We start from the raw sequence: 21,027 nt of genomic DNA on the forward strand, positions 1-21,027 counted from the left end.
AGATTAGAATCCACATTCCTGCTTCTCAAGACACAAAATTTTAATTTGTGATCGCACTGAGATACTTGGTTTAAGAATAAAGTTATTTATTAATCTTCTATGAAAAAAAACTACCTTTTATTTTATGCATTCAAGCTTAGCTAAGCCAATGGAGTCATCAAATATTGCCAGTGACAGCCTTAGAGCAAAATATTATTTTCCTGTCTGTATTGCCAAGCCTGATACATAGAGAAGTGGTGAAGAAGACACCAAGCACTAGTGCAAATACTAGCAAGTCTGAGATTCATCACCCCAGAGATAACTAAATAGATTCATAAAATGTCAGCCGAAAATACAAATACTGCTCTCTTTCTGCATTCATTCAATTCAATGAGCTATTCTAGATTTATAAGGATGAAACAGACAAATGCCATTTGTCTAAAGATACTGGGGAGATAAAAATCAAAATTTTCAAACTCTCTATAATCTTGCACATCCCATGATTTGATTCCTGGTATTTTCTCATCTTAACTTCATGTTTTGTAAATCACATGTAGGTGAAAATGCCATGACATTCAAGAAGTTCGTAACGTCTTTCTTTTAAATTATTGTCTACATAGATTATGTTCTTTGTACATCTCTCCTATGCATATAAAATTTCTCTGGGAAACATCATGTCCTGCACCCCCATATGTCTTCATATCTTCTCCTACTTCAGGCTACAATTAACACATCAGAAAAAATTATCCGTTACTTTTCACCACCACAAAAGAATTTTTGCAGAGTCACTTTCTCCTTAGGCAGTCTAACAGTCAATATCAATCCTCTTGAATTTCCCATCAGCTTCCTTTTTATGCCTTGGCTATTTTCCCTAGAATTGCTTCACTTGTGGATTGATAAAGTAGGAACAATTACAGAGGATTTCTCTACAGCAAAGAGAAGGCTGGATAGAAATTATAGCTGGTGCTAGAGAAACCACTTCTAAGCCATATTAGGCAGGAACTGCTATTTAAAGCCCGTAAGAATTATGACAGAATAGCTTCTCTTTATTTCTTATATTCTTCATCTTCTCTCACCACTTATCATATGCACTGCTTTTCTGTGTACAGCCAGCTGATTTATAAAATTTAACAGGAGAGTAAATAAATCTGCCATTTCCTTCCCATACCTATATCTAGTGAGAGTTGCCACTGCCAGAATTACAAAATTGCATAATCAAAATTAATCTCTGTTACAATTTTGCTTGGCAGTTTATAGTAGCTTTCTCCCTCACCCCTACCTCCTTTTTTCTGGAGCACATAGGAAAGGGGGCAGATGACTAGGTAGGTATTCAGTAGGTATTGACTAAATAGATATTCACTTATGCAGCAGAACCAACAGTTTAAAAAATGAAAAACTATTTCTGTCATAAAAGGTAAAAAGCTTTTCTAGGAGATAACGCAGCCATTCAGAAGAAGAAAACAGGCCATTAATTGCAATGTGACCCAACACAACCAGAGGGGAAAAAAAAAAGGTTTGACACATCTGTTTGTAGTCAATTACTCAACAACACGCAATATGCTTTTGCAGAATGAACAGACAGAATTAAAAAAAGAGCTCCTTAACCTTAGCATTCACAAAAGAGAATGCTCAGAGAAAAGGCCTTGTACAACTTCCCAGGACTTTGTGATTTGATTTTAATAACAGAAGTTTAATTATTACAATTCCTTTCTGCACTTTTATTCTCACAGATTTTTTCTCTTTGTGTCATATCTCTTCCCTTCTACCAGCTTATCTGATGAACAATTCCTACCTCCAGACTATGGAGACACAGAAGAAATACAGAATTTTCAACGGCACATAAGAAGCATTGTCACATCATCAAAATAAATATAGGGACATAGCCTCAGTGTGGCAAAGTCACAGAAATAACAAAAATAATTTTCATCAAATCAAATCAAAATTTTCTTGGATGTTTTCAGTGGTGGAGTATTACTGCAGAAATTTTAATAGCTACTGACATCTTTTATTCGGATCAGAAAGGCCACCAGTTAGAAAAGTTCCTGATTAAAGTAAAGGAAACAAGGGTTTGCAGGACCTTTGCAGCATAACATATTTAATGCACGGCACAAAGGGATTGAGACTGGCCCTACGTGCCCACATCAAAGGCTGTCCAGTGGAAAAGAAAGTCAGATTGTTGTCTAGGTGCTCCCCTTGTTGTATCTACAGCATGTGAACTGAGAGAGGGAATAAGAATTTAGTAGCATTTTCCACTAGATTTTCAACTGGAGTAAAGTTCCACGGCTACAGGCAGTTGCACTAAATTATTCAGGAATTGAACCATAGGTCTGAGGTGTAAGAAAGAAGGCTCAATTCTCAGGCCCCCAGCTAACTACCTAAGTACCTATCTAAGCTCCAGTTTTCAGCAAAGCTTGATGGGTTTTTCTCACACTATTTTTTCAGTGCTAAGACTTGGTGGCTAGACTAAACACCATGCAAATTTTAAATACACCCCAAGCTGAAATATGTTATGACTGAGAAGCTTAGCTACTTACTTCAATTCTCTTCTCAAACTTCTCTCCTTGTAACAGACGATCAACATAGATTTTGGGAACATGAATGTCTTCTGGGGCAAATGCTCCTATATCAACAATTTCTTCTACCTGCAGAGTGAAAAAAAAAAGGAAAAATATTTAGAAAAAAATATTCAATTAAAGGTTTTAATGGCAATAAAGTTTGGAAATGAAACATTAAACATACAGCAGATCATGTCCAAAAAACTAACGAATGGGACAAAATAGATATAGTCTTTAAAACAGGTTTACTTGATGCTTATCTGTTCTCTTCCTTCAAAGTATATTTCTTCATAAAAAATTGAAGGTAATTTATGTTTTTACAGGCCCATTTGTATGGCTAACTTGAAGAAATATACTGTGTACAGTTACATCAGAGTTACTTGTAACTACAAAAAATTTCTGCCAAAACAGAGGAAAACAATATGCTAGTAACAAAATATAAAAATATAAGGCAGAAGTATTCATTTACAAGATACAAACACAGAAGCTGAAACAAAAGTTTTCCATAATGTACTCAAAACTAAAATAGAAAACATTTGAACTGTAATAATGGGTTGCAAGAAAGAAGACAAAAGATGAAGATCTATAAGTCTTTACAGTTAGTGAAAGAGAGATTCAGCACAAAATTACACTCATCCACCCACAGCAGATTTGAAATGTCACCTATCAGAAGCACCCCAGACAACAGGGGTTTCCTTCCTTCTAGGTCTGAGTTGGGGTGATCTAGTTAGAGACTCTGCTATGGACAGATACCTGCAGCAAGGACTCTCAGCCACAGCTGGTGCTTTCCCTAACAAGTCTGAGGTACACAGAGCACATCTTGCTCTGCCACAAAACAGACCCTAATGTTAGTGTTGTTTGCAGTTGCATTCAATCATAGGGAAAACATGTAATGTTAGAGCAATAGTCAAAGATAACATACAACAATCTACTACACAGGACATAACAATGCACTCAAAGATCAAAATCCAATTTCCAAACTGCTGTATCACCAGGGATTCATTAAACTCTTAGGAATGCCCACAGCTTAATAACCGCAAAACAAGACCTGGGGTATGGTAAGGGTAAATCTCTGAACAGCTGTCACCAGTGAAGCAACATTAAAGAGTTTAAAACTCAATTTGACAACCTACTGGACAATATGATCAGTACTAAAATCTATACACCTGTACATCTGATAGACAATTACCTTCCTACTATGCCTTGAAATGTGACAATAAACAAACAAAGAAACCAACCAATCCACCCTAAAAGCAGGAGAGGGAAAAGAAAAATTAAAAACTAAAGATCACAGAATCAGGTTCAGATGATCCCCACAAAAAGCCCCGGGTTAAAGAGACAGAAAGGATGTGTTGTGAAATCTGCAAGGCAAACATCCTAAGCAAAAGGCAATAACAACTACAGCAACACCAGCCTCAGTGCTCAAGGAGAACAGAGCCCCACATCCAGAAAGCCCCTACCCACAAAATAAGGAGAGCCAATCAAATCAGTATCTTGAAAATTCTGATTTGGGTATTAATGAAAAAATGCTACAGTTTCATCCATCTCACTTGAAGTTTCTAATTTTACACATTCATTTTAAGATTAATATGGAGACCAAGTCAAACACAGGGTAAAATTAAAAAATCCTGAAGCACACTGCACTTTCGGTGTAGTGACTACTGTCAGAACATCCTCAAAAGGGAGGAGAAGCAGGAGACAAGACTTTCCAATGAAGCAAAGGCAAGCAGATGATCTGCTACCAGCAGAATTCCCAAATTCACTCTTTCTAATTAAATTTGTCTTCACTTATCAGATGGAAAACTAGGCCTGGGGAATACTAATAGCTCCTCATTTGAACTTTCTCACAGAATAACTACATTTATTTGCTGCAGCAGCTGAGATTAAAAACCCAAAATCTTGGCACAATTCAACAAACTCAGAATTATGCTGTCAGAAAACCTGACACACTGACTTTTCCCCCCCATAGAATACACCGAATAAATTATTCATCCAACAATAAATTGTTGGATTTTGTTATCAGTCACACCATTCTGCTAATTGGTTTGTATTTTGTCTCTTGGGACACAGCAGTCAGTCTGATAGCTTTTCCTCTATTATTTCCAAACATTATCCTAAATGAACACAGCACTGCAAACTGCATTTTGTCCCAGGGATTTCAGATAAGCCTAAGGATCCCTGATGACTGGAACACCTTTGCATGTTCTACCATTTTGTGGAATCAGCATCAAATGTAACTAAAATTAAATATGTCCAAATACCTCCACAGCAACAAAGAGGAATATTGAAAAAGGATTATGAATTTGCATGTGATGTATGAAAAATTAACTGTCTTCCAGTTCTGCAAGTGAAATAATCAGCATGTTTACATGGAAAAGGGAGAATTCAAGCAGAGGAAGTACAAGTGTGTCTGAGTGCTCCAGCTCTCTCTCCCAGGGAACTGGATGATGAGGCACCATACATGGGCTGCCTGCCATCAGCACTGCCAGAGATGAAGCTGAGCCAGCTGAAGTGACACCAGGAAATCCCCAGGCTGTGGGAGTCAGCACCCTCGTGCCTCTGGCCACTGCAAGGCATTGCCCGAGTATCTTCCTAGGCAAGAAGGATACTGCAAATTCAATAGTACCATCACTGGGCGTATTCACTTCCCTTTCATGTTTCATATGTCCTTATGAGTCGGCTCTGTAACACCTCTGTAGATGAAGCCTCAAGGAGAAAGGCAGGAGCACATCCATATTAATAATTCAAAGGATGCGTGTGAGTTTTTCTCCTGCTCTGCTCTCATCTTACCTATGCTTCTGTTCTTTCTTTTTTGTACTCACCCTGCCTCAGGCTTTATTTTGTAACGTACAGAAGAACCTTTGTAAACATCAAAAATCATTATGTGTCATCCCACCTGAGAGACACCAAGTCTGGCAAAGCATAGAGAGGGAACTAATCAGGGCAGACCACATACTGTATTCTTTGTAATTAGAAAATCAAAATTCTCTGTTATCTTTTAGATGGCCTTGATTATATGCGTTCATCTGAAATCTTCATTTCACCAATGTGTGAAAAGACAGAAAATGTTTACATCTTTGTAAAAAGTAACTAGAAGAGACCACAAGGTCTGATTTCTCATTTCTGGTAAGGCTCTGATGCCTGGCTCAAAAATCCTTTCATTGTTTCAAGAGTTTCACAGTATTAGAAGTTTCTTCCTGGCGATTCTGTTCTTGCAAATCTACTCTGATTGTTGACAATGGAAGGAGAATGAATGAATTCAGTCCTTCCTAAACACTGGTTTTTCTGTAAGTACACCCAGAACATAAAAGCTGTTCTCCACTATGATTCACAAGAGCCTTCTGCCATTCCTTTTTGTATCAGCACTCACAGAGTCAGTAGTCTTTTGCTTCACAATATCACTTCCTTCTGTAATTTACATCTACTTTTCCTTCATAAAGCAATTTTAATTCCTTTTCCTTACAGAAATTCAGCTATTCTTCTAGTTTTATTCCAGAATCTCTGAAGGCTTACAGAGAAAAAAAGGGAACCTTGATAGATATGGAAGTAAGAAAAGTAAGTAAAGTAAGAAAAATAAAAAACAAGAAAAATAAAAAACTATGGTTCCTTACCAATTTTTGGTAATAACATACCAAATAACAACAACAAACTATTCATGCCAACACACTCAAAAATAAAAAAAGATTTTGTTTCTAGTATGTTCCTTTTATCTAGTTTTGTAGCCTAATTATGTACTTTATGCTATGTTAAATGTTTTCAGCTGGCTTGGTTCTAAATCTCAGTTTTCCTAAAACAAAGCTATAACCAAAAATTGCAATTTAATTCCTTATTACAGAAAAAAAATCAAAAACATGTGCATATGAAAGAAGAGATGGGGAGAATCAGAGCCTAACAAACCTATGCATTTTTAAATAGCTTATTTTTATACTAACTTTATTAAATCTCTCTATCACTACCTTAATTATCTTAGTTTGCTTCAGTTCTTCAAACTGAAATAAGGATCATTCCTAGCTGAACATTAGTAAAATAAAACATTACAGTTGGTTAAATGTCCAAAATAACAAGAGGAATTAAATAAAATTCAGCCACTTAGATGCTCAACACAAACTCATCAGTACATATCTTCAGTTCACTACTGGAAGAGTCAGGATGTCACTGCAAAATTCATTGCAACATTTATAAAATCTTAAAATTAAAAAAAACTTAAAATACATAATAAGGGCTATAAGAATAAATTTTATGTGTCTGCATTCAAGATCACAGAAATTGTGATCAACCATTCATGATGGTTAATGACAAAAAAGAGGGGGGGAAAGTTAATATTAATTGTTTAGACTGAATTTCACAAATGGCTTTGATATTTTGAAATGGTTAATACTCTGAAAACAGTTCCCTAGAAATTAAGAACACACTATACAAACTTTCTTAACTACAGAAAAAAGCAAAGCAGGTTACTGAGTTCTGCAAGCAAGGAGATGAAACAGATGATCTTCTGAGTTGAATTCTTTCCTTTTGTAAGATCAGACAGCCCATGAAATTTCTACTCCTATCAAAATTCTACAGTAATGGAATGACAGCCAGTAAATATCCTTTCTGAAAAAAAGACTTTTATAACTTTAAAAATCAAGCAACTACCAAATAGCCTATAAATAAATAAAGGCACATCTTGATCAACAATTACCACATTACGGTCATATCAGACTTCAAACAGATGTCTTCATAAGCTTACTGAGGGGCAGGGAACAGTAAAAACCTGTAAAGTTCATATTCATTAGAGAACCTTTCACACAATGAGCCTGGTCTGGGTCACACTGAAGGTCCACACTGAAGGTCTACTTAGCCAAACAGCCCTTCTTCTTAGCAATAGGATCTTACAAGGCTGTGTGGTACTTCTGGTTATATTCTCCCAGCTGCCAGCAATGTGTCAGTTGCAGGATGTCCTCAGTCAAAGACTGGACATACATCACTTTCTTCATAGCTTCTGATGAGCCAGGAACTAATTGTTTTCTTAGAACCCAAGAGACTCTGTTGATGCACTTCTTAAATTTAACTATTATGAAAAACATTTCTTATTACCTCTCATAATTTCACTGTGTGCTCCCTTCTCTGTGCCATACAGAAACAGCACACAGCAGTTGTTTATTTGTCTGTTTCATGCTGTTGAAGATCTTATGTACCTTTATGTGTTTTCCTTCTTTCTAGTAGACTGTTATCCTCTGTGAAGACCATAGAGAAAAACAGTGAGATCTGTTGCCAGTATGTTGTATCTGATGATTAGGAAAGCAAAACTGACATAAATCTCCTACATTTGTCTCCAGGTTTTTCGTCATGTAGCTACAGATTCTCCTAAATCAGGAGCCTCTGCTAGAATATACTCAATTCACATTTGTTTTCTCTGCTCTAAATCTCCTCAATTACCACCTCCACTTGTAGTTGCCTCAGGCTTAATCTCCTCTCACACTTCTCTGCACCTGCTCCCTGTTTCTTCCAACGGCCCCTTCCTTTTCCACGCATTTGACATCTTCCTCCATGCTGTACTGCTGACAGCAGAGAAGAAAACAGAAGCAAATTACCAGCTCTAGGTACTCACACACAGCAGCTCCAGCTCCGGGATATATACAACAAAGAAAAGAGGAAACATACTTGATTATCTGCAAAGGTTATATATGTAAAGCATGCATGGAAGAAGATGAAAAATTTAACCACCAGTCTCTGAAGAGGTCCTCCCATTCACATAGAACAACACTTCAGAAATTTTTGAGCTTGTCACATATTAGCACAGTGAGGATACACAATAGACTTAACTTTCAAGAACATGTTCAAAGTCTAAGATACTGACATTTCTCAAAGTTCTTCCGTTAAATTGATGGGCTTTCTTGTTTAATGAATTGCACTAATGTCTATATAATTCTGTATCCACTAAAAAGTGAAAATGAAGGTAGCTGTTTTCTTACCTCCTTAAATTCACTCATTTGGATTTTACTCTATTATTTTATGGTAAAATGACCTGAATTGAAAGCATGAGAGATTACTTTAAGATCCAGCAGTCCAGCAGCCCCAGCATTACCAATCAAACCAGGCTCCTACAGCAGGCACACCTAGGGAGTGATTCTTTCCGAAACCCTGTGGTTGCTCTGATATAAGTCATCAGTGAACTCCTGCTGGCTGTGATCACATTTTGTGACTTCTGCTTTCTTGATTAAATGAGGTGATAAAGCACCCAATTTGTATTCAATACCTATGTTCTTAACACAAAATAAAACATAACCATCTGTGTGGAATATATACAAAATCATCTCACATCTGGAGATATAAATTTTGGAAAATTGTTTTTTAGATTACATTATATAATTATTTTTCAATCATGGAATTAAATAATGGGAGAAGAGCCAGAAGAGAACAAACAAAACTCCCACAATCTGTCAATATGGTCTTCATTTGCTAAAAGCCAGTTAATAGTAGAAGAACCTGTTTAATCCATACTCAGCTGAATAAGGGGACTGACTGCATTCCAAATACTTCCACTCCAGAACAGAATAGCTGCTAATGACATTAACTGTACTAGAATAAAATTTAAAATATTTGCAAACAAAATATATGTTGCTTTAAATATATTATTGCTGTACTTTGTTACTTATTTTCAAATTGCTTTATATTGACAACCTTTAAACTTATTAGAAGGTAAAAATAAATAACTGACATTTTTATTAAAATTATTCACATTTTACCCGCAAAAATTGAACACCCAAAAAATCCCAACCATAATCACAACAAAAGATTTTATTTTCTTACTCACATCAGAGAAATGACAAATGAAAACAGACTAGAAAAGCTCTCATATCCTACACATTCCAAGAAATGTAACTTAAGGTCAGAAGATAAGCTTTACTTTCAAAAATTAACTCAGTGGAATTTAAATACTGAACTGAGAAGTAGAAAAGTAAAATAAAATTAAAAAAAAATAAATCAGAGATTTAATTGCACTATCCAAGAAGGTGGGTTTTGTACTTTAAAATCTATTTAGTGCAACTAAACTCTCCTCAGATTCAAGGAATATCTCTAAGTAAGGATCTGACCAGAGCATGCTCAGCAGGAGATACATCGCAATGTAATACCAATGTAAAACAATGTATTAGCAGCTGATTTGCAGCTAATTATGTTGCTGGTTCTCTCTGGTTAGAAAGAGAAGCCCTGCAGGTGTTTCAGGACAGATAAAAAAAAAGGTAACCTCATCCAAAAACGTCATGTTCTATGCATACATCTGCTAGTTCTCCTTATTTCAGATGTTCATAGAGACAGCAATAATTTACAAAGAGTTCTGTAAACTACTTGACATGCTGCTGCTTTGTTTCTCAACAAGGAATTAGTGTGGTCCATTCCACCTTCAGAATCATAGCAGATATCCCAACCTCCCAAAATATTCAAGATAAATAAACTTCTCTGCACTTTTGAGGAAGAAGATAGTCAGGATACCTTTCAAGGAAAAGTTTGAAAGAAAGAAAATAATTTATGTGGCTTAGACACTCTCAACAGACCACAGAAATGTGGATATAAAGGGCATGTCAGTAACATATTCTAAGAAGAATTAAAGTTTTCTTGCACTTAATCACTATCCTTCCTAAAAGGTGCCTGGAAAAAAGAGCAATAGATACCCATGGAAATAAAAAAAAAAACAAACCAAAACCCAAGAATAAAGTACTTTATAAAAGTACTTTACTATTATTTGAAGCTGGAAGAAACATCTAAATCCGTCCTTCAAACAATAAAAATGGTACTTTTTGCATATCATAACCTTACAAGAAAATTCAAATTTCACTAGGAATAGTGAAAAATTGTCTTGAGCACAAGAGCTCCTTTATCCCATTGCTTACAGAGCCAATTGGCTACATACCTGCCCTATTCTAATTGGGACTATTTCACAGAATCATCTGTGACTGGGGAAGTGAAGGGACCCACAAGAATCATGGAATAAAACTCTGAAGTGAATGGCCCATATGAAGACCAAATCCACAACTCTGCCTTTCTCCACTTCTTTCAGCAACAAGAAGAAAACTGATAAAATACGCTTTATTTATTCCAAAGGTTAACAAAAAGGAGAGTGTGCTTGTTTCTCTGTGATAAAATCCAGGAACACCTGTTCAAACATGAAGTTGCTTTAAGATTTGTTTAGTTACTACTTTCTCCAGATGAATCAGAAGCTACAAACTAGAGGCTCTAGTTTATATTTGTGGGAATATAAATTGGAGTGCATTTCTACACACCGGACAGCCTGAGTGCAAGTTCTCTATAACAGAATTTAATAATGTTTTGGGGAGGAAACTTAAAAAAAAACCCAAAAAACAACTAGGAAACCATTTGGGACACAGAAAACTACTCTAACTACTCTGTCCCTCTGCAGCCTGAATAATCAGCATGATTTAAGTCAAGTCAGTCTTGGTATCCCATTTCTTTTTCTTTTCTTTTCTTTAAATATTCACTTTTTTACTGAGTAATTCAATAGCATTTGCAGGGCAGGGATGCTGCAAGAGCTAAATGGATGCTGCTAACATCTGAGCTACTGATTCAATTACTCAAAAATTTTCACTGCAGCAATAGTTATGAGGCTGCAGCTTTTCAAATTTTGTATGTTGATCAGCTGAAATGATAGATTTAACGTCCAAACTGAAAATCTTCCCAAAACTTGCGTTCTGACATGAAGCAAATGTTTCTCATTCTATACTAGAAATCTTCATGAGAGATGAAGAAAACAAAATAATGCTTTAAGACACCAGGATATATGTTTGTAAATTCCTTGAATCATACCTAGAACTCTCCCATCTTTTCAGTCCTAAAATAATACCTATCACTGCATTTAAAAGCATGTAAGCTATTGATTGATTTACACACCTTATACACAAAGCAAAGCTGAAAATTTAGAGTATTTTAAATTTAATTTTCAAATTCTCATTATAGAAGACATGAGTACTGTTACTGAAATGTATACTTCAAATGCAGAGTCTATGAGGCTTTCTACAAAGTGTTTTGAAAAACGCTCTAAATTTAGCTTTAGAAGCAAACAGAGGCTTTCCATCAGTTTCTCCAGCACTCTTACTTCCTGGCAATCTGCACTATCTACTGATCAACCGCAAGCTTGCTTTTTCTTGTTCTTTTAGAATGTCATACTTGTTCTTAACATATGTGACAAAGATAAAAGGAATTTTTTTCATTGAACAATACAGTCACATCTGCAGTGATGAACTTACGAAGCTGAATTCTGAGAAAACCCATGATGCGCATTCAAGAAAGTATCATTTAGAAAGGCACAGAATATAAGAGACAGATAAAAGAAAAACAAATTCAAATCTTCCAGCAGTGTCTTATGAGCAGGTAAAACTACCTGAACAGCAGTCAGCAACAATTTGATCTGCTATGAATTTTAACTACTTAATATTCACTACTTGAGCAACGAAGTGCCAAATCTGAAACCTTTAAATTAGACGTTATATATAAAAGAAAAGCAATTGCAGGAAAAAAAAAACCAACAACCAGGAAATAAAAGAACAGTTAAAAAACCAACATAAAAGCCCATCCAAACAGAAAACATCAACAAACCCCACACTGCAAAATTAACTATCAAAGAAGTTTATTCCCCTGAAAATTACAGAATAGAACAGAGTCATAGAATAGAATATGCTGTATTGGAAAGCACCTATTAGGATCATCAAGTCAAACTCCCAGCAGAGGACACTCCAATAATCACACCATGAATCAGAAGCATGTTAACTAAAGGTGACAAGAACTACCATATGAACTCCCTTCTAGCCAGTACTACTTCTATTTCAGTACTTTTCTAATCATTCTAAAAGGGTCTACACCACAGCTGTACAAATGTCTTGCTTTTCTATTCTGTTTTTAATAAGCACATGCACACACAGAAGCAAGGAACTAAATACAATGAAGAGAAATAAAACTACACAAAAGTATTCAAGTCTGGATATGGGATTCTTTTTGGGAAACTAAAATTGTTGTGGTAATGGTGTGCAAATGTTTCTAGGAGCTGCTTTTCCAAAGCAATACTAGTAGTCCCTGAATTTCAACTCCAATCCTTCTCTGATTTGCTCTTTAACTTTCTATGACTGGCATCATTATAGTCACCAAACTGGTTGTTAACATTGCTCAGTACTGTAGGAGAAAAGGCATTAAACTCTTCAGCCTTCATTGTAATCTTCACTGATAATTTTAGTCCCTTTATTGAGTGGTGAAGTATTCTTGGTCTCCCAGTCAACTATGTACGTATTCTTAAAAAGATTTCTTGCTACTTTCAAGTATTCTTTATTTTGTACTGGGCTGGATATTTCTTAGAAGCTTAAACTTTTTGGTTTGCTTTGGCTTTGTAATGCTTAGCCTCAGACATCTGAGCTTGGATCTCACTTTCTATCATGTCTCTTTTCTGTGTTTGAGATTACAATGACTGTGATCAAGGTCAAACTCCTACTGCTCTTCCAATACTTCCTCCACATTGGAAAATTTTATTCTCAAGTTCATTAACACAGTCTTTCCCTAACTTCATTTCTCCTTTGCTATACCTCCCAGAAGGTTTCATCAATCCAAGTCTATGAAATCAGTCTTCCTAAGAGACTTTCCTGATATTTTGCTATTTTCGCTTCTATATTTTCTAAGAATCATGAGCTTATATTTCAAAGTTGCTCTCCCACAAGTGTTCACTCAAGTCTTTCAACTAAGATTCCTCTGGGAAAGGTTATTGTAATGCCTATACTTTATATTTGGGTTATCCAAATTTTGATCCACAGGCATCCCTGACTCAGGATTTAGACAAGGCCTAGGCATGTAAATACACCTATGCAGTCAAAAGCCCTGACAAACTACCTGCATATTCAAGATACAAAGTTTTCTATATTTATTTTATACACACACACACATATAAATAATGCATTATAGGAGCATATTATGGCAACTAGAATTCTACTGTCACTTGTGCCAAAAGCAGCTGGCAACGTGGCAGGACTAAGAAGTTCAGTGTCCATCCTGTGACAAATGGGATTCTCAAAAAAAGACCTTCTCCCACTGCAGATCCATGGGACACTCCCTCACAACCACTGCCTAAGCACACACAGACTCATCATTGAGCAGTTAAATAATATCAACAAAGGCTATAGCAATACAAAAGCTCAGTGGCTACAGCATTTGTACAGACGGACTTTAATTCTATGTCTTTCATTCTGATCTGTGGTTTCACAGAAACACACACTGTTGTAAAGTCTGTGCCCGTCCCAAAGCCATCCTCTACCAGGGCTCACTTTTGAGTTCCATGGCTGGAGTACCCAGGTAAAAAAAAAATGTTTCTATTAGATGGTTGTTTCACTTTAAAGTGGTACTGACAGGTTTTTTATAGTAAACTGTCACTGCGCAAAAATCTTGAAGAATTTCTCAGAAGAGAGATATGCATGTGAGGAAAGTTTCGTCATTGTTAAAGCATTTGGAGGTATAGACATACCCACAAAAAAAGGTTCATTTCAAGTTTCCGCAATAAAACCAAATGCCATGATTTAGTACAGATAACAGGATACAAATAGCTTATTTCACTCTGATTCTGTCCCTTAGTGCCACGCAGTTCATTGTACCTGAGAAAATGGTGCTCACTGATGTGGCTGTGTTGTTACTAGGCAACCAGAGATAAAAATGCAGGGCTTAATGATTTTTATTTAATGCATTTTTATGAGAAAGTACATTCTCTTTTTTTCCCTCCCTTGATATTATTTGAGGTGTAAATGCTATTTACCCAAGGAGATATATTTAGCCATCTTCTGTGATCTGAACAAGAAAATTATTCAAACTGGATATTCAAACAGCCAGTCAATAAATATTTCTAAACATATTGACCATTACCACTACCAAACACTTTCACGGTGGCAGCAGCTGAGATCTCAAACCACTTCACCAGGGAAAAATATTCAGTAGGTCTCACAGCAGAGAATAAAAAGAAAACAGATAAGAGCTCAAGGTCATTTGGAACAGTTACAGACATTTATGTACTCTTCTGTGGCAGAAAGCAAGAGCCCAAGCCTATATTACCCATTCCCGTGTTGTCATGACACCACATCTGGCAAGGTCACACCATGTTTACTACTGTGGCTTTGGTTAGCCCCAATTCCCTACAAAAAAGAGATGTCATGACCAAAAGCCCCAGTGGAGCTCTGCACAGAGGCATCTGGACAGGGAGATGCACATGTTAAGAACCACCCTGTTATCACAGCCCTTACCCTTGAGTCTAGGCACGCATCCAAGAGGCCTCCCTGCAAATCCAAGCTGCCTCGCAGGTCATATCCCATCACAAAATGCAACAGCTCTCTTGAGGGTCCTGACAGCAGTGACACCTCCTCAATTCAGTTTCACCTTCATTCAACAGTGTTGGAAGTGTTAACTCATCTCTAACACCACACAACCACTCAAGTTTCTTCACATGCCATGCTCTTCCTTTCAGTCTTTACAAGGGCTGGTGGCTTGTACGTAACTTCTGACTGTCAAGTTTCTTTTGAATTGGCCAATTTCTCAAATTTCCTATCTTTGCTATAGGAGCAGGAAAGTGTTTATAGCTCTGAAAAAACAACCTGAAAGCCTCAGGCTGAGTGTGTGCGTGAGAGCTCAGGTTCAAACAAAGCTACAAGTCTGACTGCATGCTTAACTTCCGCAGGTTCTGCAAGCTGAAGTGAGAAGCAGATGAACTCCCTGCATCATTTCCCTTTTATATATAGATAAAGCCAAAATAACTGATGCTACCAATATTATTTAGCATTTGTCTCTGCAAAGGTTAACTTCCAAATAAGAGGGAACCATGCAATTTGGTTGAAAATTGGTTTTGACCCTTAGTAATGGGTCACCTTCAAATTAAAGTAGAAATTCCATTGGCACAGTTAGATTTTTATAGACAGTTATCTGTTCCTCAGATAACCCATCCTTAGTTTCTTGAGAGCAGGTTCTACTCTCTCTCACTTTGATAAACAAAACAGATGCATGCAACAGTTCAAAAAATTTGTGCAGATCAGTAAACACTTGTTGCATTTAATTAGAAGCTTACACTCTTTGTATTTCTGATCCCAAAATGAGTACTGAATGGCTACTTCTGACCATTTCCCTATTAGAAATAAACAAGGCTGAAAGTATAATCTGGCACTTTAAAAATCAGTAATTCTTCACTGTGTGTCCCAAACATAACAGGTAACAGTCTGACTTCCTCCTTCTTCAGACGCCTCTATGTGCAGCCAATCTCACTTCTCACAGTACTGGAGAATTTTAAAGCAAACAATAGCTATGAGTCTGTGAGTTTGAGAAGTGGGGGGTTTTTATGTCTTATCTCCTTTTCTCTTATCCTTCACATCAAAAAAAATTGTCTGCCTCTGAATTGTTACAATTATTAAGTGTCTGTCTGTACTTCAGATAAGAGTGTGTAAAACACCACACAGACTAAAACTAGAGAACAGCAGCATTAAGTAAAGAAAAAAAAGTCCATCACTGTGTGTGCATGTCAGATTTCACATCTCCTCAGGTTAACTTAGCAGGACAAGTTAACAAATGTAATTGATTTCCGGTTAACTTCCTCTTTTCAACAAGTTCACAGATACATTGAGATTGGATTTCCAGTAGTTTGTTTTTTATTAGTATCTTACTATGCCAAATGCCATTCCATATTTGTATCAATGATCAGAAGCTAAAGTAAATCTCAGCAAAATGAGAAACAATCCTGAAAACCCCAGGTAGACACTTAATCTTTGAAGACAAGCCTGACCTGTAGCTATTTTGATGAAAAGGAGCAGGGTTGGCTTCAAGTCTCTACTCCTAGAGACTAGAACTGTCTGCTCAAATTCAGTTAAATGTTCAGTCAGTTACAGAAACAGAGCTGGGAAAAAGCACCAGAATTTGGAAATCCCTCCAGCCAAGACAGTATCTGAATTACTACCCTACACAAACCTTTTTCTTCTCCCCCTAAATGGGTTTGAGAATTTCAGTCTTCAGACTTGAACAACATTAACTAAGGAGTCAGACAAAACTCAAAATTTTTAGTTGCCTCAGTTCACTATTGATGAGCTAAGACAGCTTATACTGCTCAGTACTGAGGATGTACTAGACACCATATAGAGATATTTCCCTATGATTCCCTGGGTTTTAACTCTTACACCCAAACACAACATTCTGAATTCCACTTTGAAAGAATGACATTTAGAAGTTAAGGATGGTTCAAAATATTTGTCCAAAATCTGTGGTTTTTCATCTTCATCTAATTTGTCCATAAAAAACAGAATTGCAAAGTAATATTAATAATGCATCTTGCAAAAAGATTGATGGCTTTTTAATGGTATTGAAAATGCAATAAAATTCAGAGTGGACACACTTCACAGCAGATCTACTAACAACTGATAAATGGAATTACAACAAGAACAATGTCACATCAGCTGCTCACTGACAAGAAAATTCTACCCTATCATACATGGATAGAAGAGCAGAAAGAGAGAATGAGAGGGAATGTAGGTGGAAGGCTTTGATCTACTTAAATTCTTTAAATGCCACACTGAACAAGGTATAAAGGACAAGTGTCTAGAAGAAAAGATTATTTATTTAATTTTTAGATAGAAAAATACTTGAAACCTTTCTTAAAAACAAAACATGAGAATGTTTTGCTGTATTGTCACTGTAAGCCATGTGGCAAATATCATGGTATTTTTTGTGATAGTTCTGTAAGGCACAAAGAAATAACTGAAGTTCCTAAATGTATTGTCCAGAGATGCTTATATAACAAATATATTTTCCAAATAATCTCTTAACAAACAAATAAAAACCCAAGCCAACCCTCAAACAAAACAAACAAGAAACCCTGAAGAAATAAAAGCCTCTTCCATATATCATTTACTAGAAATAGACCAGAAGAGTTTGTCTTGATCTTGCTGCAAAACTGTATTTAGCTTTTATTAGGCATATAAAAACACTTAACAGAGATTGAAGAAAAAGCTAAGAAAGCAGTCTATCTTTTACATATTGCTATGCTTTAGCAACTCTCTAGGCACCAATATTTTTCCAGAGTAGGTTGCTTCATGTTTTTAAATATTATCATTTCAGACAAAGAAAAGGGGCAAAAATATTGGAAGAAACTTCCAGATCAGCTAGTCCATCCTCATTCTCAAGACACAGCAAATGTCTGTATCTAACTGTGGACTGATATTTATGTAATTTATTAAAATTTAGAGACCACAACTGTGATAGCTCTGTGGTTTGCCTAATTCATGTTGTTATGTACTTGATTTTCTTTTCAAGAGGTTTTGCATAAAGTCTTATGTGAATGTTCTCAAACACAGCCTAAGCCTACTCTTGTCCTCTTTCATCTATGTATTACTTTATTTGACAAATTTGAAGGCTCTTACTTTGTTTCCCTTTCAAAGGCTGATCACAGTGAACACAAAGTCCTGATCAGCATCAGATGTACAGCAACAAAGGAGTTACTCACCAAAGCAGAGCACAGAGCCAGGAGAAGGCAATCCAAGGAGAAAGGTTAGACCACTGATGCTGATTTGAAATCCTGCAATGATCTGAATCCCCCCAGCCTCTCTCCAGAATACCAGGTAAGATAAAGGGGTATGTTGACTAGATCAGTATATAGTATGTTTCAATTCCTTACCTCTACTACAGTTGTTTTTGCAGCTTTGCACATAGGTTGGTTGAAGTTTCTTGCAGTTTTCCTGAAAAAAAAAGAAAATTAATAAATATTAAAGACCATAATAGTACAATGAAACACTTTTCAGAGATAAGTTACTAGAGGAATGTCTGTATTTTAAGCATTACAAAGATTTTTGCCAAATAGCTGAAGAACTAATTAAAAAAAAAGTATAAGGAAGAAAAAAGTATTATGAAATTGTGTAAGATGCAGCTGAAATGAAATAGTATTTTGCTACATTAGAAAGGATTTATTACGGCTTTTTTGACTTTAGATCAGCACACTGTTTAATTGAAATTGGGTATATTGCTGATGTCTTTATTTATTGGATACAAAAGCAGCAGCAAGCTGGACTTTGAACAATGCCATTATTTCACTGCACAAAGAATGAAATTAATCTCCACAGGGGACCAGCACCAGGCCTAACAATCTCTCAAGTATGTTTTCCTAACTCAGACTAGTACTTGGGATAGCACTTTACCCAGCAGCAAATGTAATTCAATTATCTTAATTTAAAAAACCTAAAACAAAACAAAAAACAAACAAACAAAACGCCACCAACAAAAAACAAACCAAACCCCAAAAAAACCAAACAAAAAACAAAACAAAAAACCCACCCAAAATCCCAACAAGGTAAAAAAACCCAAACCTGTGTCAGTTTTGGCACCCACTGTAAGACTCTGGCATTCACCCTAAGTATTCCCACAAATTATTTCCATACCAAGGAAAAAGAACCTCTAAAGAGTAAAAGCAACACTTAACATGTATACTTGTGTATCTTGGCAACACACCAAGATCCTAGGAGCACAGGGGAAACAAGTGACCTGTGTCAGTCACTCCCTATGTTTTTCAGAAACCAAACAAAGCTGCCCAGCACATCTAATAATTAAGAAACACTATGAAGGTTTCAGTGGTGCTCCATTGCTAGCTTCTCGGTGGTTTTCTCTGTTAAAAAGCAGAACTGTTGAAAATTTTTCATCAAAATCCCCAAAACCAGGTTCCAAAACAAGATGAAACCTCCTTTCCCATATCGTTTTTCCACAGAAACATTTTTTCCTCCCCCGACCATCCTGATTTCAGAGGTCCCGGAATCATTTAACCTGGGGAAAAGCCCTTCAGACGAAGGAGCCCCACCCGCAAGGCGCTGTGGCCCAGCCTCGGCCGCTCCCCGGGCGCTGCTGCCACAGCCCGGCACCGGCAGCATCCCAGAGCAGGCCCCGGCTCTGTCAGAGCCACACCAGAGACACCTGGCTTGGCGAAACCCCCTTTATTGGCAATACAGAGCAGCTGCGAAGCCTCTAACAAAAGGTCAGCCCTGGCCTGGGGGCAGCGCTAGCCGGGCAAGGGAGGGGATTGTCCTGCTCTGCTCTGGCGCGGCCTCAGCCCGAGTGTTGGGGGCTCTTCTGGGTGCCACAACATAAAACAAAGATGCTGAACTACTAGAGATTGTCCAAATGAGGGTATTAAGGATGACGAAGAGCCTTAAAAGTTAGCCAGATCAGGAGTGGCTGAGGTCACTTGGTCTGTTCAGCCTGAAGGAGACTGAGGGGACATCTCACTGCAGCCACGTCTTCCTTGTGAGGGGAAGAGGAAGGGCAGGCACTGATCTCTGCTCTGTGGTAACAACTCACTGCAGCCACATCTTCCTTGTGAGGGGAAGAGGAAGGGCAGGCACTGATCTCTGCTCGGGGTGACCAGCGACAGGACCCGAGGGAATGGCCTAAAGCTGAGTCAGGGAAGGTTTAAGTTGGACATCTGAAAAAAGTTTTTCACTCAGAAGGTGATTGGGCAATGAAGCAGGCTCCCCAGGGCAGCGGCGACAGCACCAGCCTGAAGAACAACAGTTCAAGAAGTGTTTGGACAATGTTCTCAGGCACAGGGTGTGACTCCTGGGGATAGTGCTGTGCAGGGCCAGGGGTTGGACTTTGATGATCTTTGTGGATCCCTTATGGGCCCCTTCAACTCAACATATTCTATGATTCTATGAATATCTTCTGCCCATGGGTCTTTTTGGTGGCTATACAGAACCTAAAGAAGAATATAATAATAAGAAACAAAAGGAAAAAAAAAAAACCCACAGTGTGAGGGTTTACACTTTCCTCTGAGAGGCGAAAACAATACTAGTTAGTAGTAATTCAGGGAAAACTCCCCTAAACTAGGCAGAGTAGCAAATGAGAAGAAATATAGAGATATAAAACCTGAATTAAAATAGCTGAGAAATGGATACAGATCGGGGAAGGAAGATGACAAAACTAACAATTCAATATTTCATCCCATGTAACTACTTTTCTGAGCCAAAGACTTTCTCAAGATAGTAGTGGCTACTCTGCCAGTAAAATAAACTGACATAAAATTATTTTTACATAGGGAAAAAACTACAAGAAAACATTCCTATGTTAATTTGACATTAAGAAGAGCTAATGGTCTCTAATCTGATGTAATTTATAAAAGCTCCTGCTATTTAAACTGTTCTTGAGTTAGTAAAGTTGTTTCAGAAGCAGCAGTCTTTTACAGGATCAAAGGCTTTATTTCTAAAGAACACACTCTCCAGAAGTTTTATGGGATCAAAGGCCTTATTTCTAAAGAGCACATCATCTAGACGAAAAAAAAAGCAGAAGCACTACACTTATTTTCCAACACAGAATAATGTTAAGGAGTTAGCAGTAGGAAATTCAAAAACTAGCTAGACAAAGTTGCCTTTTTATCTTAAGAAAAATTTCCGGACATCTAGATTCAGCAACGTCTACAAAGTTCCATTGTTCCACTGGATTTCTAAGCTGACCCAAAGGCATG

The 21,027-nt window shown here is 37.0% G+C and overlaps 1 protein-coding gene across 1 annotated transcript in view; it reads right to left on the reverse strand.

Moving 5' to 3' along the window:
• OXCT1 (3-oxoacid CoA-transferase 1) overlaps window positions 1-21,027 on the reverse strand; it is an 83,333-nt gene that overhangs the window by 35,461 nt on the left and 26,845 nt on the right. The window contains exons 7-8 of the mRNA XM_039709921.1: window positions 18,199-18,259; window positions 2,514-2,621 (exon numbers count right to left, since the gene is read on the reverse strand). Coding sequence (XP_039565855.1) covers window positions 2,514-2,621; window positions 18,199-18,259 — 169 coding nt within the window. The remainder of the gene's footprint in view (window positions 1-2,513; window positions 2,622-18,198; window positions 18,260-21,027) is intronic.

Source organism: Passer montanus, unplaced genomic scaffold, assembly GCF_014805655.1.
Source record: "Passer montanus isolate IOZ18808 unplaced genomic scaffold, ASM1480565v1 scaffold22, whole genome shotgun sequence".
Lineage (NCBI taxonomy): Eukaryota > Metazoa > Chordata > Aves > Passeriformes > Passeridae > Passer > Passer montanus.